At 53.7% G+C, this 25,325-nt stretch overlaps 1 protein-coding gene across 1 annotated transcript; it reads right to left on the bottom strand.

Moving 5' to 3' along the window:
- Nucleotides 1–1,197: 1,197 nt before the first annotated feature.
- On the bottom strand, nt 1,198–20,544 carry Btbd2 (BTB domain containing 2). Its single transcript, XM_048341714.1, has 9 exons — nt 20,123–20,544; nt 9,921–10,040; nt 6,620–6,776; nt 5,513–5,618; nt 4,901–5,098; nt 3,192–3,384; nt 2,874–2,961; nt 2,554–2,700; nt 1,198–2,353 (listed from the first exon to the last, which is right to left on the bottom strand). The coding sequence occupies exons 1-9, from the start codon at nt 20,542–20,544 to the stop codon at nt 2,192–2,194; spliced, it is 1,593 nt and encodes a 530-aa protein (XP_048197671.1). The 3' UTR covers nt 1,198–2,191.
- Between the last annotated feature and the right edge of the window lie 4,781 nt (nt 20,545–25,325).

The following is a 25,325-nucleotide window of genomic DNA, read 5'->3' as shown; positions in this document are numbered from 1 at the left end:
GCTTCCATCATTGCTTTGAGCCAACTTTTTTTTTTTTTTTGCCAGTCCTGAGGCTTGAACTGAGGGCCTGAGCAGTGTCCCTGGCTTCTTTTTGCTCAAGGCTAGCACTCTACCACTTGAGCCACAGCACCACTTCTGGCTTTTTCTATATATGTGAGGAATCGAACCCAGGGCTTCATGTATATGAGGCAAGCACTCTACTGCCAGGCATATTCCCAGCCTGAGCCAACTTTATTTTTCCCTTCTCCTTCCCTCCTGTGTTGAGAATAGAACCCGGAGCCTCACACACGCTAGGCAAATGCTCTACCACTGAGCCCTTTCTTCTTTGTTGGTGTGGGGCTTGAACTCAGGGCCTGAGCACTGTTCCTGAGCTTCTTTTGCTCAAGGCTAGCACTCTACCACTTGAGCCACAGCGCCACTTCTGGCTTTCTCTATTTATGTGGTACTGAAGAGTCGAACCTAGGGCTTCATGCATGCTGGGCAAGCACTTCACTGCTAAACCACATTCCCAGCCAAGCCCTTTCTTTTCTGATCTGAACATAAGTTCTCAGTTCTCTAGCAGGATTCTCAAATTTTAGCATAATCCAAGTATGCTAGTTTTCATATGGTTTCTCCTTTGCCTGTGTCTATGTGAAGGTGTCTCCTGGTAGACAGTTGAGGGCTTTACTTCCTGCCACACATGTAGCAGTCTTACTAGTCCAGGAACACAGTGGGCCTGCGTGACCACCTCCAGGTTCGTAGCTACCCCTCCCAGCAGTGTCTCCTGTGATGGTTTCCTCTGCACCTGTGGGGTGAATGCCAAACCAAATACAGCAGTCCTCGCCTTCTCACTGAGCGGCTTCCACCTGATCTAATTACTATAGAATTAAATCAAACTCTACCATCATCCTTTTTTTTTGTTTTGAAGGACACAATTCTAATTTGGTAACAGTTATTGCTTTTAAGATTTTTTTTCTCCTCTGTCTTGTATTTTCAGGACAGGGTCTTCATGTAGCATATAGGTTGGTCTTGAACTTCAGGCTTCCTGCCACTGCACCCAGTTCTAGTTTTCTTTTTCCCAGATAGTGCCTTGAAACCCTGAGTCCTTCTGCTATGAAGATTTCAAATTTCTCCGGGGCAGCCCAGCCCTGGGACACATGCCAGGGACGTGGCGCCAGCTGTGCCGGCGCAAAGCAGCACACAGGAGGTCTACGCAGGTGCTTTTCTTTCCTTTACTTAGAAAAATCATTTGGGGACTGGTGTGGAGGAGGGCACCCCTCCCATGGCTTTGGGGGGATATGGGTTACAGAAGGAATCACTGGGGTGGGAACATGGGTGGGGATGGGGCCAGGAGCTGCATGGTCCAGCACCTCTGGACAGGGTGCATGGTGGCTGCCTGGGCTGCAGTATGTAGTAGGGGGGCAGTGGGTGGCAACCCTGGCCCCACATCTGGCCAGCTGGGGTGGTGCTGCATCTAGCTGGAGCCCAACCTGTAGCAGCACTGTCCCTCAGGCACAGGCAGGGCCTTCCTGAGAGGCTGGGGGTGACAGCCTTCAGTTGGTCCACTGGTGGCACACAGAGACAAGCCTTTTGCCACTAGGACCAGGAGCTGCCCTTCAGGGACAGCACAGGCACTCACCCCTCACTGAGTCCTCCCAGGATTCAGGCTGGCATCCTGGAGGTAGGGACACCTAGTTAGGCCAGGGGTCAAGGTGGCCTCAGGTACACTGGGGGCCAAGCCCATGAGACCCAGATCAATGGCTCTAGAAGCTCCTTGCCCTGGTGCTGGCTGAGCAGAGAAATGGGGATCTGAATGCATTGCAATGTGCAGTTAAACAAGACAAACAGGAGCTGGCAGCCTGCCCAACCACTGTCCCAACCATGGGCAGAGGGCCCTGCTTGGCGGGACCCTGGGCGGGGGAGGGCGTGGCCACGCACAGCCCTGCCCCCTGAGGCTGTGGGATTGTCTTGGCAGGGCCCCAGCTTGTAGCAGGTACCTCCCAGTGCCTGAACAAGCAGCCACACTTGTCACCTGTGTGGACACAGGGACACCCCTTCTAAGATGCAGAGGAAGGTGGCGGGTGTGGGCGTGGCTGGGGGCACGTTGTGGGTGGGAAATGACATCAAAGCCTCACCATTCTCCATGGACAGGACCTGGCAAGGGTGACCTAAGTGATGTCCTCAGGGCCTGGCGGGGGGGGGGGAGGGGGGCTTAGGTGTAGAAGATGACTTCTGGAATCTGACCGTCCTCCACAGAGGTGCCATTGTTGTTCCCAGCCGCGTAGCAGAAGGTGAAGCACGTCTTGGCCCCTGTGGTGGGCGACTCGTGGGTCACCTTGCGCAGGCCTTTGGTGCCGTAGTGGGAGTCTGGACCCTGGATGAGGCAGGAGACAGTGAGGTCAGGACCCCCCAGGGTCCTGGCAGGGGAAGGGCCTGGACAGTGAGGGCCCAGCCGGGGCAGGGATGGCAGGGCCCCGCTGAATGGGAGGATGTGCAGGGGGGAGGGGGCCTCAGGACAGATGTTAATCCAGCCGGCTAGCCGGAGCCATGGCCCAGAGCCACGGGCACACAAACCTTCAGCGTGGCACAGGCCGTGTAGCTGACGTTGGGCAGTACCTCCACAGGCTCCTTGAACATGACGCGGAAGGTGCTGGCGGAGCCATCGCAGCTAAAGCCAGTGTCGTTCTGGCCCAGGACCGTGTTGCTGTCAGTGTGGATGATCTGGGGGCAGGGAGGCTGCTTAGCTCCTGAGGCTGGGAGGAGGCCGGGGACCATTCCTCCAGCCATGTGGGGGGACGGGTATGGACAGGACCTGGGGCGGGCATGCCTGGGCTCCCAGGGCTGGGTGGGGAGAGAGTGGGAGCTGCGGCGGGTGGGGCGGGGCTGGCACGTACCTGGATGTTCACTTGGTAGTCGGTGGGTCCGTGGATGGATCCATAGAGCCCGAAGCCCACCACAAAGATACGCTTGTTGACGGAGAACCTGTGGAAGGGGTGGACACTTGCTGACCCTGTCGGGATGAACAAGGCAAGCGGCCAGATGTGGGCCGAACAGAAAAGACAAGACGGGATCTAGGTGGGGAGTGGGAGGAACCCTTGGGCAGCCTGGATCTCCAGGATGCGCAGAGATCTATCTCCCAGGAAGCCCCCCACCCCTGAGCCCTCCTAAGCCCCACCTAGGGCCGTGTGGTCTGCCAGCTCCTTTGCCCACACCTGATCCGGTCGCTGGTTCCGCTGTAGCCCCAGCGGCTCTCCACCTGCTGGAAGCGGTTGATGCTGCACTCCTTGCCCCTCAGGCAGCAGCGTGGCCGGTCAATGAACTCCACACGGGGCTTGGGGTTGACGGTGAAGTGCAGGAAGAGGCTGACCACCTCTCGGTCCACCAGGATGCCTGACTGTGCGGGGCCTGCATGCAAAGGGGCAGCGCAAGGCCAGGCTGAGCCCTGCACATGGGGGATGCACCAGGAACTCCTTCCTGATACACCCACCACCATGCCATCTACCTGTCCTGAAATTTGGGGGTATTCCCTGTGGCGTAGGGCCCTGAAGCCCTCAGATCCTACAGCCCCCACGGCAAGAACAGCCTCAGGTCAGAGTGGGCGAAGGCTGTGCCTGGCCTGGCCGTGCACAGGATCATCCACCATGGGACCTGGCTGCTCCCATGACCAACACAGCCACCGGGGCCCCTGGCTCGAAGGCTGAACATGGAGAAGGGAAAGGGACCCAGGAGCAGCACTGTGAGATGACAGGGAAGTGGGCGACATCACTCTTCCTTCCATTGCCTTTGAGGTGAGGATAGGGCATCTCCCTCAGGTTTAAAACTAGCATCAGGGCTTGAGAGTCCCCCAGGAGATGTGGGGGGAAGGGGCGGGTGGGGGCAGGCCTGTGGCCAGAGGCTGGATTCAGAGTCCACATGACACTCTGTAATGTCCTGTACCCTTTGCTGGAGCCACAGCTCCCCAATAGGAGCCTTGTCCTTAAAAACTACAGAGCGCTGGGATGATACAGGAGCAGTTGCAGAGCTCAGGAGTCTGCTTGCACACCCAGGACTCATCATGGACCGTAGAGGGCCCAGACCCTTCAGCTGGGCCACTGACCCAGACTGCAGGCCGGTCTCCTTCAACTCGGACCACCAAAGATCCTGTGGGGCCATCTGTGACACCTGAGAAACACAGACTCCAGGGAGCCACTCGCCCACACCAGAGCCAAGAGGGTTCCCAGAGGAAATTGAGGTCAGCTGGATGAATCAGCTTCGGATCGATGAGAATGATTTTTTTTTTTTTTTGGATAAGTAGTATGTGTGGGAGTGTGGGAGAAACTTGTACTAGAAAAGTAGTCATCATGCTGTTTGCTAAATCTGGCAACTCTAAATCAGGCAAGAGCAGCACTGCAGGAACCAGGAGAGGAGGGAGAGCAATTCTGTACCCACCACAAGGATGCACCACAAAGCCCCTTCTGGAACCTCCCAGGCCTGGGCCAGTGCCACACAACCCTGGACATGGGTGTCCCCAGGAACGTCAGTCATGAGTGTGGAGTGTCCTGTCCTCCCCTGGTCCCCCTTTCCCATCACCCTACAGTAGTTCAACTGCTGGCCCAGTACAGGTCCTGGCCTGGGGCCTTGTTAGGAGGCTAAGGCCTGAGCCTCAGCCCGAGATGCAGAAACCCCATCTCATGAGCCAGCATCCCCAAAACACTGGCACAAGGACATGCAGAAGCAGGGAGCGGACAGTCCTTGTACACAGTGTGGCCAGTGGACGGAATGGGAGAAAATGGAAACACCACAAGGTGAACGAACAGATCGATGAGTTGCATTCACCATCTTTATATGTTCTCCCAGCTTTCTCACAGTAACGACAACAGTTATTGTTATAGTGGACGAGGGCAGGCCACTGGGACAGGGGCCCTGGCCCTGAACAAGTTACCTGCTGCAAACTCCTCTATGGTCATCAGTGGGAAGCGGATGAGGCCCAGGGCTTTGCCCAGCACCTTCCGCTTGTTCTCTGGTGTCACCTGTAGCTGCTGCCGCTGACACTCCGCCTCAGACCAACGGACCACCGCATTGAACAACCGCACTTCCCGGATACCCAGCGTGTCGCGCTCCAGCACAGCCACCAGCGTGTCTGTGGGTGGGAGTAGGCTGTGAACTCACGCATCCAGCAGCCCTGTCAGGCTGTATGCAGCCACGTGTGCACACCGGCCACAGCTGATGAGCTGACTTCAGCCATCTGCCCAGGTTTGCCAATAAAACTTTATCCATACTTGACCACACCTCCCCTTGATGGTGACAGAAACCACTAGCACACAATGCCCAAAGCAGGGTCCACTCAGCCCTTTGCAAGTAAACTCCATGCATGCACTCCACACTAAGGACCAGGGGTCTCCCAGGAGAGACTGCGGAGACCAAAGGCAAGAGCATCTGTACTTGGCCCGGCCACGCCTGTCACCGCCAAGCACCACTGAGTCTGTAATCACCCCAAGTCGTCCTCACCCTAGAAGGTAGGTGCCTGTTCCCGGGGCTCAAGCCTAGCACTCACCTAGGTCAATGTCGGTGAAGCCCTCTGCGGTGATGGCGTCAGCCGTGTTCTTGTCAATGTTCTCCAAGCACAGGCTGGCCAGCTGCGGCTCATCAAAGAGCCGCGCCTGGAGAGACGTGGGAGACATTAGCACTGGTGGGACAGGACCACAATGGCTCTGCCACCCTGCTACCAGTCAGGCATGGTGACAACAGGAGGTGAGATCTCTGGAGCCTGGGAGTTATAGATCAGCCTGGGCAATGTAGTGAGACCTTATCTCAGAAAAACAAAATAAGATGGGCACTAGTGGCTCATGCCCATTATCCTAGTTACACAGGAGGATGAAATCTGAGGATCCCAGTACGAAGCTTGGCCTGCGAAGGAAAACCCATGAGACTCACATCTCCATTAACCACCCAAAAGCCAGAGTGGACTTGCGGCTCAAATGGTAGAGTACTAGCCCTGAACACAAAAGCTCAAGGGAATGGGGCTGGGAATGTGACCTAGTGGTAGAGTGCTTGCCTAGCATGCATGAAGCCATGGGTTCGATTCCTCAGCACCACATACACAGAAAAAGCCAGAGGTGGCGCTGTGGCTCAAGTGGTAGAGTGCTAGCCTTGAGCAAAAGAAGCTTGGGTGCCCAAGTGCTGAGTTCAAGCCCCAGGACTGGAAAAAAAAAAAAGCTCAAAGGAATACCCAGGCCATGTTCACGCCCCTGGTCACATCATCATCATCACCATCATCATAAAGAATAACCTACTCAAATCTCAAGTCACAGTCACAAAGCCTTGTCCCCAGGGCATCCTGAGCAGGGAACTTGGGCAGTAGGTCCCATCCTCCTCTGCTTGCCAGACCAGGAGCTGGCAGCTCCCATGTGCTACCTGTTTGCTGTCCCTGCTCCTGATCTGCCTGGTCCACCTGAAAATATCTGAGCCCCTGTGACCCTCAGCCACTTCCTGCCATCCTGCCATTTCCCAGTGCCAAGACAAACCCACTGGGCAGCCAGGAGACAGACTGTGGACAGACTGGTGTAGAAACTTGTCCTGGGAGGAGAAGGGGCGTTGCAGCGATGCCTGTGCACTGTAATGCCTTCCCCAGAGCCAGTGGAACGTGACAACCATTCCCCACCTGCGTGAGCAGCATAAATGCATTGTCGGCCCGCAAGTTCTTCTTGAGGAACTCCACACAGTGTGCCTCGAGTGCAGGCACCGCGTACTTCTTGGCTGTGTACAGCGTGGTCATGACTGTCTCAGGCCCAATCTGCACTTCGTCTGAGTACAGGAACCTGAGTGGGGGACAGGAGAGCTGTGCAGCAGGTGGTCCCTGGTGACCCTCCAGCTAGAGGGAGACAACCACCCACCTCACCCTTCAGAAAAAAAATCCACAGGGGTAGGGGAATGAGGGAGGAGGTAACAAACAGTACAAGAAATGTACCCAAGGCCTAACGTATGAAACTGTAACCTCTCTGTACATCACTTTGACAATTTTACAAAAAGAATAAAAAAAAAGAAAAATCCATAAACATGTTGGTGCCTCTGACCTGAGTCACAGTCTAGTGTAGGCTGTCACCCATGAGGCTGAATCCATGCATAGATGCGCTCCACCCCATGCCCCAGAACCATGTCTACACAGCAGGGGATAACAGGAGGGGCGGGTGGGCACACTGCTCCCTGGGGCCTGCAGAGATCCCCCACAGAACCTCGCTTACCTCCCTGCACATTTTTTTGTTGTTGGTTCTAGGTCTTGAACTCAGGTCCTCAGTCCTATTCCTGAGCCTTTGGCCGAAGGCTAGCACTCTACCACTTTAAGCCACAGTGCCACTTCTGGTGTTCTGATGGCTAACTGGAGATAAGAGTCTCACAGCCTTTCCTGACCAGGCTGGCTTTGAACCATGATCCTCAGATCTCAACACCCTAAGTAGCTAGGCTTACAGGATACCAATGCCTAGCCTCCCCTCATTCCTGAGTGGATAACAGAACCCCACCAGGCAAGCTGCGCCCCAGTGCCATGGCGATCACCACCACCCTCTGTGCCTAGCACACTGAGCATGGGCAGCACTGGGGCTGACTGGGAAACAGAAGCCCATGTAAACGGCGAGCCATGGGGGCAGGAGCAGGAAGGCTGGGGAGGAGGTGCCATGGCATCATCAAGACTGTTCTTCCAGGGAGGGTGGCCTTCCAAAGCGACTCAGCCTGTCATCCTAGCCACTCAGGAGACCGAGATCTGAGGACTAAGGTTCAAAGCCAGCCCAGGGAAGGGAAATCCTCGAGACTTTTATATCCAATTAACCATCAAAAAGCCTGAAGTGGAGCTGTGGCTCAAGTGGTAGAGGGCTAGCTTTGAGCAAAAAAGCTCAGGGACAGTGCCTGGGCCCTAAGTTCAAGCCCCAGGACCAATACAAAAACAAAACACAAGTGTGTCCTTCCTACCTACTATGACATAACAGAATGTATGAATTCTAAATCCCTTTCCATGAAAGCGGAAAAGCTCATGGCCACACACAAATTCTACATGAAAGCTGGTACCAGTGGCTCATACCTATAGTCCTAGACTCAGGAGGCTGAGATCTGAGGATCACAGTTCAAAGCCAGCCTGGGGGTTGGGAATATGGCCTAGTGGTAGAGTGCTTGCCTCATATACATGAAGGCCTGGGTTCCATTCCTCAGCACCACATATATAGAAAAAGCGGGAAGTGGCACTGTGGCTTAAGTGGTAGAGTGCTAGCCTTCAGCAAAAAGAGGACAGGGACAGTGCTCAGGCCCTGAGTTCAAGCCCTAGGACTGGCACAAAACAAAACAGAAAACAAAGCCAGCCTGGTCTGAAAAGTCCATGAGACTCTTATCTCTAACAAACTACTTAGAAAAAAACAGAAATGGTAGAGCGCTAGCCTTGAGCACAAAAGCAGTCAGAGACAGCACCCAGGTCCTGAGTTCAAGCCCCAGGACCAGCAAAGAAAAAAAAGAAAAAAATTCTCCATGAACACCCACTGCAGTCCAACATACAACAATCAAGGGGCAGGCCCAGTCAGTGCCCATCACAGAGCACACCAGAGCATTACAGCCACAAACAGGACAGGGCGCTGACAGAGGGCGCTCCAGGGTGGAGGGACCTTGATGACATCATGGGCAGTGACTGAAACACACACACACACACACACACACACACACACGGTCTCATGGGCAGTGACTGAAACACACACACACACACACGGTCCCACTGTGTGCAGCCCCACTGACGGGAAACACCTAGAACAAGCAGAGCCCACGTCTGAGAGGTCAGGGACTTGGGGGCAAGGGGGAGAGTGGGGTGATTGCATGAGGATGGGGTTTCCTTTCAGGGTGATGGGATGTTCAGAAACTGGATAGAAGTAATGGGTCGTATAACCGAGCATACAATTCACCCTGGAACAAATGTGGAGGACAAGGGCGTTGGCCACACACATGTCCAAAACTGAGTCCCCCAGTATTTAACTATGGTGGGGAAGGGAGCAGAATGGTGAGCAGTGGACAGTGTACTCACCACAACAAATAAATAAGGCAGGTGCTGATGGTTCCCACCTGTAATCCCAGCTACCTCAGAAGGCCATCCTGGGCAGAAAGGCTACTAGACTTCATCTCCAAGACAACCAGCAAAAAAAACAAGGCTGCAATGCAGTTGGGCACCACTGGCTCATATCTGTAATCCTAGCTACTCAAGAGGCTTGAGATCTGAAGACTCAGGTTCAAAGCCAGACTGGGCAGGAAAGTCTGAGATGCTTATTTCCAGTTAACCACCAAAAAGCCAGAAGGGAGCTGGGGCTCAAGTGGTAGAGTCCTAGTCTCAAGCAAAAAAGCCTAACGGACAGTACTCAGGCCCTCAATTCAATCCCTAGTACTGACCCTGACACTGATAGCAGCAAACACACAAAACAAGACTGGAGGTATGGCTCAAGTGGTAGAGCAGCAGCCTAAAAAGCACAGAGTTCAAAACCAAGTACCACTAAAAAAATGAACTGAGGGCTGGGAATATGACCTAGTGGTAGAGTGCCTGCCTCATATACATGAAGCCCTGGGTTTGATTCTTCAGCACCACATATATAGAAAAGGCCAGAAGTGGTGCTGTGGCTCAAGTGGTAGAGTGCTAGCCTTGAGCAAAAAGAAGCCAGGGACAGTGCTCAGGCCCTGAGTTCAAGCTCCAGGACTGGCCAAAAAAAAATAAATAAATAAAAATGAATGAGGAATGGAACCCAGGGCTTCATGCATGCTAGGCAAGCCCTCTACCACTAAGCCACAATCCCAGTCCCAAATTGAGGAATCTTAAGAGGTGGGTCTGGAAGCTGACCAACCCCTCCCCTCTAGGGGCACTCTAGAGCTTTCCATCGAGCTATAGGCTCCAGAGTTGTGTCTTCTGACTAGTCCAACCTCATGGTCAGAAAGATCTGGAAGCTTACTTGAGCAGAGCCAGGAAGGCAGCCGGCTCCACATCAGGCAGCTCGATCTCGGTGGAGGTGGTGGCCATGCCGCCGTTGAACATGGCATCGAAGACGGCACTGCCCACAGCCAGCACAAACCTGAGGCAGAAGAGAAGACCCTTGTGAGCCTTGCTGGTAGTCCGAGGCAGCCAAGGGCAGTGTCCCTGGTCACAGCCTCCTCTGGAGGACTCTGCCTCAGCCAACGCCTGCCCACAGTTAGCTGAAGTGGATGCTTCTGGAAGGGGGGATGTGACAAGAGGGGCCAGCACAGCAGAACAGGGGTACATGCAAAGGTACTACTGCATCCCTGTGTCCATCACCCCCGCCACCATCGACTACTTATTCACTCATTAAGTCTTTTATTGCTGTTTGCCAGTCCCAGGGCTTGAACTCAGGGCCTGAGCACTGTCCCTGAGCTTCTTTTGCCAAAGCTAGCACTCCTGCCTATTCTGTTTCTATGGTACTGAGGAATTGAACCCAGGGCTTCATGCATGCTAGGCAAGCACTCTACTGCTAAGTCACATTCCCAGCCCCCTGACTTTCTTTTTCTATCTCACCCCCACTCATTAATTCTCTGCCTCCTTTCCCGTTTCACTCATCCACTCTTTTACTTGCTCCTCCCCTCCCTTCCTCCCCCATTCACTGGTTTGCTTGCCCATTCCTATCCTTCTTGTTCAGCTCTCCCAGAAGCTCAATGCTGGTGTTCCATGACTCGAGTCACAGCTCCACATCCCACTTTTTGCTAATTTATTGGCCTCCTCACTGCAGTCTGTCCCTTGGGGCTTCAAGGCCTATATGTCCCCTCCTCCCAAGGTCTCTACTATGACAGACAGACTCCCACCCAAAGGAGGGGGGACCTCCTTCCCTCTCATTCTTCTGCTCCCAGGTCACACCCTGCTGGTCCCTGACCCTCTCCTCTTCACTCCCGGCCCCACCCCCACCCCCAGGGCCAGAGACTGAGGCCAGGTAAGACACAACATCCTGAAACATGTTGAGCACCAGTGCCCAGGCCTCTGCAGAGGAACGAACTAAATGAGGCAGACGTGAATATGAACCATGGAGGAAAAAGAGAAAGTGGGGGACACTAGGCAGAGCCCAGGGCACACTGAGCCCCAGGCTGCAGGCGGGGGCTGTTGTATCTGTAAAGGGGCCCTAGAGCCCGTAGCTCCTGTTCCCACCCGTGGGGGGCAGGGCACCACAACTGCTCATCACTGCAGTCAGCTCCCTGGCCCAGCACTTTGCTAGCCCACGACTCTGTGACAGAAATAGTTTGCATGCTGTCTTTTCTTGTTTAAAAGGCAGCTGGGCTGGGCACTGGGCAGGAAAGTCCAGGAGATTCTTATCTCCAATTAGCCACCCACCAAAAAGCTGGAAGCAGCCTGGGGCTGGTGGCTCATACCCGGAATCCTAGCTACACAGGAAGCTGAGATCTGAGGTTCTCGGATTCGAAGCTAGCACAGGCAGAAAAATCTGTGAGACTCTTATCTCCAATTAACCACCAGAAAACCAGAAGTACAGCTGTGGCTCAAAGTGGTAAAGCCTTGAGCTCAGGGACTGAGCCCAGACCTTGAGTTCAAGCCCCCGGCCTGGCACACACGCACAAGCACACACATCTGGGTCATCCACAGGAAACCCTATCACAAGTGGTGTTCAAAGCCAAAAGCAGTCAGGCACCAGTGGCTCACACCTGTTAAGCCTAGCTACTCAGGAGGATCATGGTCCAAAGCTAGCCTAAAAATCCATGAGACACGAGACTCTTATTTCCAATTTACCTAAAAAGCCATTAGTTGTGCTATGGTTCAAGAGGTAGGGCACTAGCCTTAAAAAGAAAAGATCTAAGTGTCTAAGCCCTGAATTCAAGCCCCAGGCCCAGCAAAAACAAAAAATAAATAGAAGCCCAAAGTCAGAAGTCAGAGTGGGGATGGATAGGGCCATGGGTCCTGACACAGCTGCCGAGCCGCACCACCCCGACGTTGCTAGCAGTGCTGTGGGCCAGGACCCCACAAGCCACCGCTCTACTGTGCCCCACTGGTCATTCTGGAGCAGTGCCCATCCTCCACACGGGGAGGAGGCTCCACCACACCACCACAGGCCACGTCCCAGCCACCACCTGCTCCCAAGCACCGGCCCACTCCTCAGCACCTTAAAGCCCAGCCAGGACTTCAGCCTCTCCCAGGTCTCCTCAGAAGACTCACACATACACATGTGCCTATCACAGAGGACCCATGGCAGACACAAGGTGGGAGGAGCCGAGCTGGATGGACGTCCATGGTGTGGTCCATCACACACATGGACTATCAGCGAGACAGGAAGTGGATTCCGGAGTTCCAGGGGCAGGGAGGGATGGAAGTTAAGGTTACATAGAGCCAGTCTATGGAGATGAATGGTGGGGCAATGACACACCCGTGTGAGCATGTCAAACAACACTAAGCCCCACCTAAGAAGTGTATACTTCCTGCAATCACAATTAGCTTCCAAGGGACCTTTGGAAAGCCAGACTAAAGACCTGAGCTACACAAACAGCAGGTGACTTCACCTGGCGAGATCATCTATGAAAACCACTAAGCCAGGCTTTAAGGAGCCTTGGGATGGGGAACTCATCTTAGTGCCAACTCCACAGGAACAGAGCTTGGTGCTCAGGAGCCCCCTAGACCACACAATGATCACCTCCTCTCCCGCCTGTTTGTGTATAATATAGTTTATGCCAATTTATCATTTCATAATAGCATTTTCTTTTTCAGACACAGTATAGCTGTGTAGCCCTGGCCGGCCCAGAACTCTTGATCCTGCCCCAGCCTCCTGAGTGCCAGGATTATAGACATGTACCACCAGACCCGATAAAACCTGGAGTCTTACCAAAAGGGAGTAGTAGCTCACCATGAACACAGGTTCCATGTACCAAGATAACACTCAGAATCCATGAGACACAGGCTGAGGAAGGGAGAAACAGTCCCACAGCCACAGCAAGAGATTCCACAGCCCACTCTTGGTTGACAGGTCACCAGGTGGACAATCAGCACAGGAGTGGAAAAGCTAAGATGCCATCACCAACTCGACCACAAAGACATCTACAAACCTCAACTAAACAGCCCAACATGGTCCTCTCAGGCACACAGAGGTCGAAGCCCAGCACAGAACTCATTCAAGACCATTCATTCCCATCAACTTGGAAGTGCTGAAATCAAAAGTATGCTCTCCAGGCCTTGGAATGTGGCTTAGTGGTAGAGTGCTTGCCTAGCATGGATGAAGCCCTGGGTTCAATTCCTCAGTACTACATAAAAAAAGTCCAAAGTGGTGCTGTGGCTCAAGTAGTAGAGGGCTAGCCTTAAGCAAAAGCAGCTCAGGGATAGAGCCCAGTCCCTGAGTTCAAGCCCCAGGGCCCCAGCCTGGCAAAAAAAAAAAAAAAAAAAAAGCTCTCCAAACAAAGGGAATCCAATTAGAAATCAACATGGGCATGAGAGGAGAGGCAAAAATCCTGGCATTCCAGAGCACCACAAGGTGATTGGAGGTCATTCACTTATTGCCTATTTCCAAACATGCAGGTTTTGAACATCCCCAACAGGGAGACAGGATAACTGAGGTTATCAACAAGCTACTCTGTAATTACACTGTATATATGTATCAAAATGTCACACCATACCCACAAGTCTGTATGTACAATTATTATGTGTCCAATTTAAAAAAGGCCCTGTGGCTCACACCTATAATTGTAGCTACTCAGGAGACTGAGATCTAAACAGATCATGGTTCAAAGACAGACTGGGCAGGAAAGTCCATGAGACTCTTTATCTCCAATTAACCACCAAAAAGTTAGAAGTGGAGCTGTGGCTCAAATGGCAGAACTCCAGCCTTTAGTGAAGTAGCTAAGAGACAGTGCCCAGGACCTGAATTGAAGCCACAGAACATGTACCAAATAAAAACACAAAAAACCTGAGCAAGGAACCCAGAGTTCAGGGCCAGAATGTGGCTTAGCGATAGAGTACTTGCCTAGCATGCATAAAGCCCTAGGTTCAATTCCTCAGCACCAAATAAACAGAAAAAGCTGGAAGTGGCACTGTGGCTCAAGAGGGAGAGCAAAAGGGGTAGCCTTGAGCAAAAAGAAGCCAAGGACAGTGCTCAGGCCCTGAGTCCAAGCCCCAGGACTGGCAAGAAAAAAAAAAAAAAAAGAAACCCAGAGTTCAAGCCCTAGTATCAACACAAAAAGAAGAAAAAAAAGGGGGGGGGGGGCTGGGAATATGGCCTAGTGGCAAGAGTGCTTGCTTCGTATACATGAAGCCCTGGGTTCGACTCCCCAGCACCACATATACAGAAAATGGCCAGAAGTGGCGCTGTGGCTCAAGTGGCAGAGTGCTAGCCTTGAGCAAAAGGAAGCCAGGGACAGTGCTCAGGCCCTGAGTCCAAGGCCCAGGACTGGCAAAAAAAAAAAAAAAAGAAAGAAAGAAACTAAGAAATAAACCAATAAGGCTAGGAATGTAGCTTACTGGTACAGTGCTTGCCTAGTACGCATGAGACCCTGGGTTTAATTCCTCAGTACTATATAACTTTAAAAAAAGAAAGAAATCAATAATGGAAAGACATCTGGGAAATGCTGCAGTGTCTGGCATTTCAATAAGACACTTATAAACAACCCACAGGTGAAAGGAGAAGCACAAAGGGCAGGAAATTCCTGAAGTGGAATGAAGATCGGAATACTACACATCTCATCAGAATGTGAGGGCAGCCACACAGTGTTAGAGGCCAGTTTGTATCTGATTGCATCACATCCACTGTCTCAATACTGGAATGGCAGAGCTGACATCAAAAAGGGAAAGAAACCTCTAGCTAGGCACTGGTGACTCATTCCTGTAACTCTAGCTCCTCAGAAAGCTGAGTGCTGAGGATCGTAATTCAAAGCCACCTGGGACAGGAAAGTCCATAAAACTTATTTCCAATTAACCACCAAAAGCTGGAAGTGGAGGTGTGGCACAAGCGGTAGAGCACCAGCCTTGGGGGGGGGGGGGAAAAAAAGTTCAGGCCAGGCAGTAGTGGCTCATGCTTGTAATTTTTTTTTTTTTGCCAGTCCTGGGACTTGAACTTGGAGTCTGGTTGTTGTCCCTGAGCTTCTTTTGCTCAAGGCTAGCACTCTACCACTTGAGCCACAGCACCACTTCTGGCTTTTTCTGTGTATGTGGTACTGAGGAATCGAACTCAGGGCTTTGCATACTAAGCAAGCACTCTACCACTAAGCCACATTCCCAACCTCATGCCTGTAATTCTAGCTACTCAGGAGTCTGAGATCTGAGCGTCATGATTTTCAGCCAGCTTGAGCTGGAAAGTCCCTGAGATTCATTTCTCCAATTAGCCACCAAAAAGAAAGAAAGAGAAAGGTAGAGAGCCAAAAGTGGAGGTATGGCTCAAGTGGTGGCTCCCACCTGTAATCCCAGCTACTCAGGAGGCTGAGATCTGAGGATCATGATTTCAAAGCCAGACCAGGCAGGAAAGTCTGTGACACTCTTACCTCTAACTCTAATCACCAGAAAACTGGAAGTGGTACTGTGGCTCAAAGTGGTAGAGCCCTAAGTGGAAAAGCTCAGAGACAAGGCTGAGGCCAAGTTTAAGCCCCACAACAACAACAACAAAAAACAACCTCAAAACTAGACTATAGGAACTGTCCTTTGAGTATGCATTATTGTTTCTATAAACAGCTGCTAGGTTAAATAAGCTAAAACCCAACAAACATGCTTGATAATTCCCCATACCAACACTGCATAGAAACTTAAATGAAGACCTTCAACTTGAGAATTTGCCCAGTTATCAGGACCACATTGAGTTGGGTCCTGGTGGCTCAGCAGGCTAAGAACCTGGAGGATCACTGTTCAAAGCCAGTTTAGGTAGTAAAGTACACAACAAACCAGCAAACAATCAGTCTGGAGGCATGGCTCTGGAACAAGCAAGTTCCAAGGCCAAGTTCCAACCCAGGTACAGGCAAACAAAGCTTTTCAAGGTTGGGCTGGGAGTATAGCCTAGTGGCAAAAATGCTTGCCTCGTATACATGAAGCCCTGGGTTCAATTCCCCAGCACCACATATATAGAAAGTGGCCAGAAGTGGCACTGTGGCTCAAGTGGTAGAGTGCTAGCCTTGAGCAAAAAGAAGTCAGGGACAGTGCTCAGGCCCTGAGTCCAAGGCCCAGGACTGGCAAAAAGAAAAAAGAAAAGTAAACTGTTTTATTCTGACATCACTGGTCTTTCTTCTAATTTCTTTCCTGCCCCAGAACTCCTCCCTCCAAGGCCCTATCTGGCATTTAACCATCATTCCTTCTGTTTTTTGTTGTTTTTTTTTTTGCCAGTCCTGGGCCTTGGACTCAGGGCCTGAGCACCGTCCCTGGCTTCTTCCCACTCAAGGCTAGCACTCTGCCACCTGAGCCACAGTGGTGCTGGGTAATCAAACCAAGAGCTTCATGTGTAGGAGGCAAGCACTCTTGCCACTAGGCCATATTCCCAGCCCCCCATCATTCCTTCTGGGTGTCCTCTGTACTGGGACATGTTCAGATGCTCCTTGTCTCTGGTGACCTTCAGTCTAGAGGACCAGCCAGCTAGCCCATATGTGCATGTCGGCTTTCTCCTTATCACTCCGTTTGTCAGGTACAAATGACCACACATAGATGGCTGAAAGCCACAGGAATTCATTGTTTGTCTAGCATATAACAAGGCCCCAAGTTTCATCCCTAACACTGCAAAAAGAAACAAAACAAAACCCATTAAAACCACAGGAATTTATTCCTGGAGCCCAGAGGCCCAGAGCCAGGTCTGAGGGGCCCTTGCCCTCCTGGACTCAATGGAGGCCCTACCTGCCTTCCCATGGGTGGCTGTGGCTACAGGACCTAAGGCCCGCCTGGACAAACCAGGAGCTCTCACCTTGATGACTTTAACTGCTAAGACCTTTTCACCAAATCAGGTTCTAGCCATAGCTCCCAGGAAGGGGGGAGGGGAGGGAGTAGTAACATTTAGTAAACTGGGGTGAAGTGTCAGGTGAGTCACCTTGTCATATGCAACTAGGGGCCACATATGCTACCATACCCACAGATATCACCTATACTGACCTTGGCTACCTGGTCTCTGCCTTTCCACAGGCAGGTACCATCCCCTCTTCTCCATACCATTCTTCACAGGTAGCTGCTAAGCCACAGAGGTGGACCCAATAATAGGTGTGACCTCCAGCCTTAGAAGTCTCCTATTTTATTATGCCCTCCTGTCTGAGGACAAGATCTGGGCCCATCTTCTGGCTTTCTGGAGGTTAATTGGTTGGCAGAGGGGAAAAAGTGTTACAGGCTTTTTCCTGGCTGGCTTTGAACCACAATCCACAGATTACAGCCTCCTGAGTAACTAGGATTACCAGTTTGAGCCAGGAGCACCCAGTCACAGGTGTGTAAACTGAGGCACAGTGAACCTACTATTGCTATGTAACAGATCTAAAACCTTTCCTACAGCTGTTGGTCATAACACTCCAGCCAGAAGTCAAGACCATGGCCACACACCTCTTGCTGGGCTCCAGGGAGGTACTTCCTGCCTCTCCCATGCCAGCACTAGTGCTCGTAGCTCTGATACTGTCTCTGCCTCCTTTTTTTCTCAGCTATCTTCTCACATCACTGCAAGAATGCGCCTGCTCCCTAGAGAAGCTGCACCTTCTGCTCCCCACTTCTGCCGTCCCCACCCAGCCCCTCTATCTCCTCTTTTTTTTTTTTTTTTTTTTTTTGGCCAGTCCTGGGCCTTGGACTCAGGGCCTGAGCACTGTCCCTGGCTTCCTTTTGCTCAAGGCTAGCACTCTGCCACTTGAGCCACAGCACCACTTCTGGCCGTTTCCTGTATGTGGTGCTGGGGAATTGAACCCAGGGCCTCATGTATACGAGGCGAGCTCTCTTGCCACTAGCCTCCATCTCCTCTTAATACATCACATCGCAAAGTCAATCCCACCACTCCAGCCACAGTGCTCCCTCACTCAGTCCTGGCTTTGCTGTGGCTTCCACCTGCCCAAACTCCTCTGAAGCCTGGAGCCCTACACTCCCCTCTCCACATCCAACTCAAACACACTCCTCCCCTGCTTCTCACCAGGGGTCCTCATACCACCTCTAAGGTGCCCATTTTGCCAACAAGACAATGGCCCCTCAAATGTACAGCCTACATGTGTCAAGGACAGTTGGGGGGGGCATCTGTCCCTCACACTGAAACCCTGAGTCTCTCTCTAATCCTCACCCACCACAAAGAGGTCCAGCTGTGTGGAGGGAGGGCACATTTCACAAGACCAGGAATTCTAGAGGACAGGAAAGGTGTGAAGGGGGGCAGGGAAGGAGCCCAAGCCCTGTGGACAACAGAACGGCTGCTGCAGTGCAGATAGAGCATCCTAAGGGATTTCCCCCCCCCATAGGTAGGTTCACCCCCCATCCCCCCGAAAGCCACAAGACCCAGATACACAGGAATACAAAGGAAGAAGCCACAGGAGGGTCTCCAGAGCACAGGCACAATGCAAGCCATAGGTCAGAGGGAAGGGTAGGCTTTAACAGCAGGCCAGGGACATTCCAGGCCAGTCAGCAACAATACCCCTCCCCCACACCTCAGGTGAGACTGCCCCCCCCCCCCAAGAGCAAAATGAGGAGGGACCAGTGGATGGGCAGGGGGAATCTGGGGAGGGCACCCCGGACTAACACATCCCAGGGTGGAGAGGACCCAGGAGAGAGTCTGGGAGCTGGAGACAGAGAGTGGGGTCTCGGTTGTTGGGATCAGACCAGGAGGAGGAAGGGTATAATGGACACTGGAGGGTAAGGATCCTTTGGTTCTGGTCAGGGATATGAGGATGTAGCAGGAGTTGGCCAGGTCCCGAGGCTGGAAGGGTGGCAGGCAGGAAAACAGTATGGACACAGGATCTGAGATCCAGGAGCCAGAAGAGAGGTGAAAGGCGGCTGGTGGGGCCAGGCCTCCAGGGGGCAGGTACAAGGGCAAAGGGGCTAGATGGTAGAGTGCTGGGTAGAAAGGATGCCAGGAAAGAGGGTCCCAAGTCCAGTTTCAGGGGTGAATGTAGGGGTGCAGGGCCTGGACTAGAGGAGGGTTAGACCAGGAGGGCCCCAGGTACAGGGGTCCTACGCACAGAAGGTGGCAGGGCCTGGAAAGATTGGATCCCTGGTGCAGGCCCAAGCCAAGGGCACAAAATCCCGGGATGAGGTATCAGGGACCCAGGTGCAAAGAACCCGGGCAGAGTCGGATGAAGGGTACAGGCCTAGGCTGAGGTGGGCAGGGCTCAGTATAGGGTGGAGGGATCCCTGGTGAGGGTCAAGGTATGCAGGCCCATGGCTCTCGGGTGCAGGGTCCCAGGGCAGGGAGGCTGGGGATGGGTGACAGGAGAATGGGAGGACAGGGCCCAGGGTTGACCAGTGCAGGTTCCAAGGTGTGGGGCCTAGTCCCTCCTGCAGGCCTGTGACAAGAGGGCAGAGCTTGGGACGCCGGGGTTCAGGGAGATAGGGGAGTGATTCAGGATGCCAAGGCTGGAGGACAAGGCCCTGGCTCCCAGATGCAAGGCCTGAGGCGGGGAGGCTGGGAATGGGTGCAGGGCCCGGGGAGGGGAGAACGAGGATGGGTACAGGGTGGGGGGGTGGGGATGGCCACAGTGTCCAGGGAGGCCAAGGATGGGCGGGGGGAGGGGGGGGAGGGAGGAACAGGCCCAGGGTGGGGAGGCCGAGGATGGGCACAGGGTCCGGGTAGAGGAGGCAGGGGATGGGTGCAGGGTGCGGGGAGGGGAGACCAGGGATGGGTGCAGGGTCAGTGGGGGGGGGGGAGCGGCCCCAGGGATGGGTGCAGGGCCCGGAGCGGGGAAGCCGGGAAAGGGTGTAGGGTCCGGGGAGGGGGAGGCTGGGGTGGGCGCAGGGCCCGAGGAGGAGCGGCCCCGAGGATGGGCGCAGGGTTGGGGTGAGGCGGAGCGGGCCCGGGGATGGGCGCAGGGTCGGGGGGGGGGGAGGCCGGGGATGGGCGCGGGGTGCAGGGGGGAGCGGGCCCGGGAGGGGAGGCCGGGGTGGGGAGGCCGGGGATGGGCCCGGGGCCCGGGGGAGAGAGCGGGCCCGAGGACGGTCGCGGGGCCCGGGGGGGGAGTGGGGTGGGGAGCGGGCCCGGGGCTCCCGCGCGGGCCGGCGGGGCGGGGCGCGGCCGCGGCGGCCCACCTGTGCGCCGGGATGCGCTGCGAGCTGAGCCCCTTGCCCACCAGGAAGTGCACGTCGCACAGCACCTCGTTGTTGAAGAGGAAGGCGAAGCGCTCCTGCACCGTGGGCTTGGTGGCTTGCCAGTTGTACACGGGTTCGCGCAGCAGCGCGGCCCCCGCGCCCGGGCCCGCCGCCTCCTCGCGCTCGGCGCCCGCGGCCTGCGCGTCCGCCCCGGGGCCCGGCGGGGACGGCGCGGGGGGCCCGGGAAGCGCGGCGGCGGCGGCGGCGGCGGCGGCAGCGGCGGCGGCAGCAGCGGCGGCGGCGGCGGCGGCGTTGCCGGGGGCCGGGGCCACCGCGTTGGCGCTCGGCCCGGGGCCGCCCCCCGTGCCCGGGCCGACCCCCGGCGGGCACGACGCGCGCCCGCCGCTGCCACCCGCCGCCATCTTGTCGCTGCGGCGCGGGGGAGGGGCGGAGGAGGCGGAGGCGGAGGCCGGAGAGGGGAGGGGCGTGGAAAGAGAGGGAGGGGAGAGGCCGGGCGTGCGGGGGAGAGGGGGCTGGGAGGAGGGTGGGGAGGAGCGGGCGGGGGAGGGCCCTGGGAGGAGGGCGGCCAGGACGTGGGAGGGGGAGGGGCGGGGCGGGCGGGGGTCTGGGAGGAGGGCGGGGCAGGACGAGGGAGGGGGCGGGGCGGAAGGGAGGAGAGGGGCGTGAGCCTGGGGGCGGGCCCATCGGTGGGCGTGGTCTGAGGAGGACTTGGGGGGGTGGTGGGAGGAGGAGACTTGGAGGGCTTGGGACTCCGGCGCCAAGCTCGGATCCCACCGGGATGTTGGGTTGAACCCCAGAGTTTACACGCGGACCCCACCTCGGTCCCAGGGCCAGACAAAGCCCTAACGCAACGCTCCGGCCCTGCGCTCTGAGCTCGGCTCCACATGCACGTCACCGACCAGAAACCCTCCATGAGGCTTCACCGGATCCCGGCTTGGAACCCCAGACACTGGGATTACACACTCCACGTCTGTAATCCTGGCTGTTCAGGAGGCTGCGATCTGAGGATCAGGGTTCTAAGCCAACCCAGGCAGAAAAATAAAATCCACGAGGCTCTTACGGCCAGTTAGTTAATCCACCAAAAAGCCAGAAGTGAGGCTATGGCTCAAGTGGCAAAACGCTAACCTTGAGGAAAGAAAAATAAAAACTCAGGGACAGCGCCCAGTGAATTCAAGCCCCAGGATCCCATGCATGCGTACACGTTCACGTGCGCACGTGTACACACACATCTAGATTCTATTGTACAGACCCCAGACTCTAAACTCCAGTCCCTGGACTCCACATCATGGATGCCATACTCTGAACTCCAGGTCCAATTGGCCCAAAGGGGAAACCTGAGAAGTCAGAAGGCTGCTGCTGCGGGCTGGAGGGAGGCCTCTGTACACTCAAGGCTTAATAGATACACAGGGCACTCCCCCAACCCCCATTTACACCCACAGCTTCAAAGTGTTCAAATGCCATGAAGATAAGGCCTCTGGGCTGAGGAAGCTGGGAGCAAGCTGGGGGTGGGGGGAATAGAGGTGTAGCAGTGAAGGGCTTAGTGGAGAAAGGGATGCAAGGGGGGCATGGGACCAGGAAAAGAGGTTCAGGGGGCCAACAGGAAGCCCTGCAGAAGCCCTGAGCAGCCTCAAGTAGAAAGTGGCCACGGATGAGGTGGGGGGGCAGTCAGCACAGACCTACAGCTGTAGGTCACCCCCACCGGTCCCCCCTCTGCACTAGGCAAACCTCCTGAGCATTTTGCATAAGCAGGTGGGAGGGCTGACATTCCAAGGTCTTCAGCCTGTTCTTCAGCCTGCAGGCCGTGGGCACTAATGACCAGAAGAACCATCTGCTGACATTCCAACCTTAGTATCTTTCCCCCCCCCCACCCCCCCTCAGACTTCCAGGGTGACCTGGAATTGGCCCTACCAGAACACCTCACACATGATTCTGCCATCCTCATCTTTTTTTTTTCTTTTCTTTGAACATGGGGCTTGAACTCAGGACTTGAGCACCATCCCTGAGCTTTTTGCCCAAGGCTAGCACTCTACCACTTTGAGCCACAGCACCATGTCTACTTTCCTTCCCTGCCTGGCTTTGAACTGTGATCCTCAGAGCTCAGCCTCCTGAATAGCTAGGATTCTAGGCATGAGCCACCAGAGCCCGGCTTGCCATCCACATCTTTAATTTCTCCATAGAGTTCTTGTTCTGGTGGATGCATCCTTAACCTTTGGGGTATGTGCTCGATTCCTAGCCTCATACTTTAGCTCAAGTGATAGAGCATCAACCTTAAGTAAAAATTGAGAGAGAGGGCTGGGAATATGGCCTAGTGGCAAGAGTGCTTGCTTTGTATACATGAAGCCCTGGGTTCGATTCCCCAGCACCACATATATAGAAAATGGCCAGAAGTGGCGCTGTGGCTCAAGTGGCAGAGTGCTAGCCTTGAGCAAAAAGAAGTCAGGGACAGTGCTCAGGCCCTGAGTCCAAGGCCCAGGACTGGCAAAAAAAAAAAAAAAAAAATTGAGAGAGACTCTGAATTCAAACCCCAGTACACACACACACACACACACACACACACACACACACACACACACACACACGCCTGAGTTCCATTCCTCTCTACATCAATCTTCTGAGGGAAGAAACTATTCCAGGAACTATTCTACCTTCTCTGGCCTCAAAACATGAGATCAAGTCTTCTTTAAAGAGAGGAAGAGGGGCTGGAATATGGCCTAGTGGTAGAGTGCTTGCCTCGCATACATGAAGTTCCTCAGCACCACACAGAAAAGGTGCTGTGCTTCAAGTGATAGAGTGGTAGCCTTGAGCAAAAGATGCTCAGTGACAGTGCTCAGGCCTGGAGTTCAAGCCCCAGGACTGGCAAAAAAAAAAAAAAAAAAAAAAAAGAGAGAGAAGTGGGTCCTGAGTCTGGGTCTAGGGTAATGTGACTGACCTGCCTTGATCATTCCATGCCTGCAGGCCACTCTAGCTCCAAGTTTTTTATTCTGAGCTAATAAATGTTTTTACTGTGTTAAGCAAGTTGAGCCAGGTTTTCTGTTACTTGAGGCCAAAGGCATGTAACTGCCAAAGCTGGCCCTGGTGGCCATTAATGACTTTGTTCTTGCAACTCTTATAATAACACCTCTCACTATGCGATTATTTAAATAGTCACCTCACCAAATAGTTTCTACGACGTCTTAATATGTAATATCTACCACTGAGAGGCTCAGAAGCTTCACTGGTATTGGATAAGGACACAGGGAAGGAATATGAAGGAAATGTATAGAAGTGTGCATGAATTTCCCTGTGACTGTGGTATCACATGATCACAAACAAATTTCAATCAACATAGATGGGCTGGGAATATGGCCTACTGGTAAAGTACTTGCCCCATATACATGAAGCCCTGGGTTCGATTCCTCAGCATCACATAAACAGAAAAAGCCATACGTGGCACTGTGGCTCAAGTGGCAGAGTACTAGCCTTGAGCAAAAAGAAGCCAGGGACAGTGTTCAGGCCCTGAGTCCACGCCCCAGGACTGGCAACAAAAGCAAAACAAATAAACAATATAGATATGTCTCCTCACAGTTCTGGGGTCAAGAGCCTAATATGGACCCCTTGGGAAACAGTCAAAATCTCAGGTGGGTTTTGACTGGTTCCTCTGGCAGCACCAGTGAGGGTTCAGGTCCGACTCTTGAATTTTCCAGCGGCCCCACATCCCTTGGCTTGTGGCCCCTTCCTCCCTCTTCAGAGCAGAGGTGCAAGCCTCCTTGTCTCTTTCTGCCTTTCTTTCCTTTGACCCTCCTGCCTCCTTCTACAAGGACCCTGCAATATGCTGGCTTTTGATGAATTCAAGATGGTCCTCAGCTCGGGGTTTGCACCCTGATCCCACCTGCAGGTTCCGCTTTGCCATGGGAGGTGACAGCCGCAGGTTCCATGAGTATGTGGGCCTGTTTGGGGACTGTGCCTCTGCTCCCAGGATAGGTGGAGTCTTCCATGGCTCACCCTCTCTTTCCTTCTTTCTTGTTTGTTTGTTTGTTTGTTTCAGTGGGTCATGGGGCTTCAACTCAGGGCCTGGGTGCTGTCCCTGAGCTCTTCACCTCAAGGCTGGCGCTCTACCACTTGAGCCACAGCACCTCTTCCAGTTTTCTGGTGGTTAGTTGGAGATAAGAGTCTCACAAACTTTCCTGCCTAGGCTCATTTTGAACCATGATCCTCAGATCTCAGCCTCCTGGTTCGCTAGTATTGCAGGCCACTGTGCCCTGCTTTATTTTTTCCCCTCCCTCCCTCTCTTCCTTTTTTTTTTTTGGCCAATCCTGGGGCTTAAACTCAGGGCCTGAGCACTGTCCCTGGCTTCTTTTTGCTCAAGGTTAGCACTCTGCCACTTGAGCCACAGCACCACTTTCGGGTTTTTCCGTTTATGTGGTGCTAAGGAATCGAACCCAGGGCTTCATGCATGCTAGGCAAGCACTCCTGCCACTAAGCTACATTCCCAGTCCTCCCTCCCTCCCTCCCTCCCTTCCTTCTTTCCTTCCTTCCTTCCTTCCTTCCTTCCTTCCTTCCTTCCTTCCTTCCTTCCTTTCTTCTGTGAGCATTGACACATGAATTCAGAGACTCACAATCTCTTGGATTTTCTGCTCAAGGCTGGTGCTCTACCACCTGAGCCCTACCTCCACTTCCAGCTTTTTGCTGGTTACTTGAAGATACGAGTCTGGTGGACTTATCTTCCTGGGCTGGATTCAAACCACTATCCTCGGATCTCAATCTCCTCAGTAGCCACCAGCTATTGGCCTTGGGCTTAGATGCTGTCTCTAAGCTTTTTTTTTTTTTTTTTATTTTCCTCAAGGTTAGATCTTTACCACTTGAGACATAGCTCCACTTGTAGCTTTTTTGTGTGTGCTTAATTAGTGATAAGAGTGTTATGAACATTCCTGCCCAGGCTGGTTTCAAACTATAAGCCTCAGATCTCAGCCTCCTGAGTAGCTAGGATTACAGGCATGAGCCACAGGTGCCTAGCTTCCATGTCTTTTTTTATTTTTTTATTTTAATTTTTATTGTCAAACTGATGTACAGAGAGGTTACAGTTTCATACGTTAGGCATTGGATACATTTCTTGTACTGTTTGTTACCTCCTCCCTCATTCCCCCCTCCCCCCTCCCCCTTTCCCTTCCCCCCCAAGGCTTCCATGTCTTAATAGAGGTTTTAG

The sequence above is a fragment of the Perognathus longimembris genome, chromosome 3 (genome assembly GCF_023159225.1).
Source record: "Perognathus longimembris pacificus isolate PPM17 chromosome 3, ASM2315922v1, whole genome shotgun sequence".
Taxonomy (NCBI): domain Eukaryota; kingdom Metazoa; phylum Chordata; class Mammalia; order Rodentia; family Heteromyidae; genus Perognathus; species Perognathus longimembris.
The sequence above is the reverse complement of the archived record's forward strand: the minus strand, read 5'-3'. Positions and strand labels throughout refer to the sequence as shown.

Coding starts and splice junctions, on each gene's coding strand:
- Btbd2 (XM_048341714.1), bottom strand. CDS start 20,544: ATGGCGGCGGGTGGCAGCGGCGGGCGCGCGTCGTGCCCGCCGGGGGTC. Junction 10,041..20,122: donor CAGCGCATCCCGGCGCACAG/GTGGGCCGCCGC, acceptor CTTCTGCCTCAG/GTTTGTGCTGGCTGTGGGCA. Junction 2,701..2,873: donor ACTACCAAGTGAACATCCAG/GTACGTGCCAGC, acceptor CCCTGCCCCCAG/ATCATCCACACTGACAGCAA.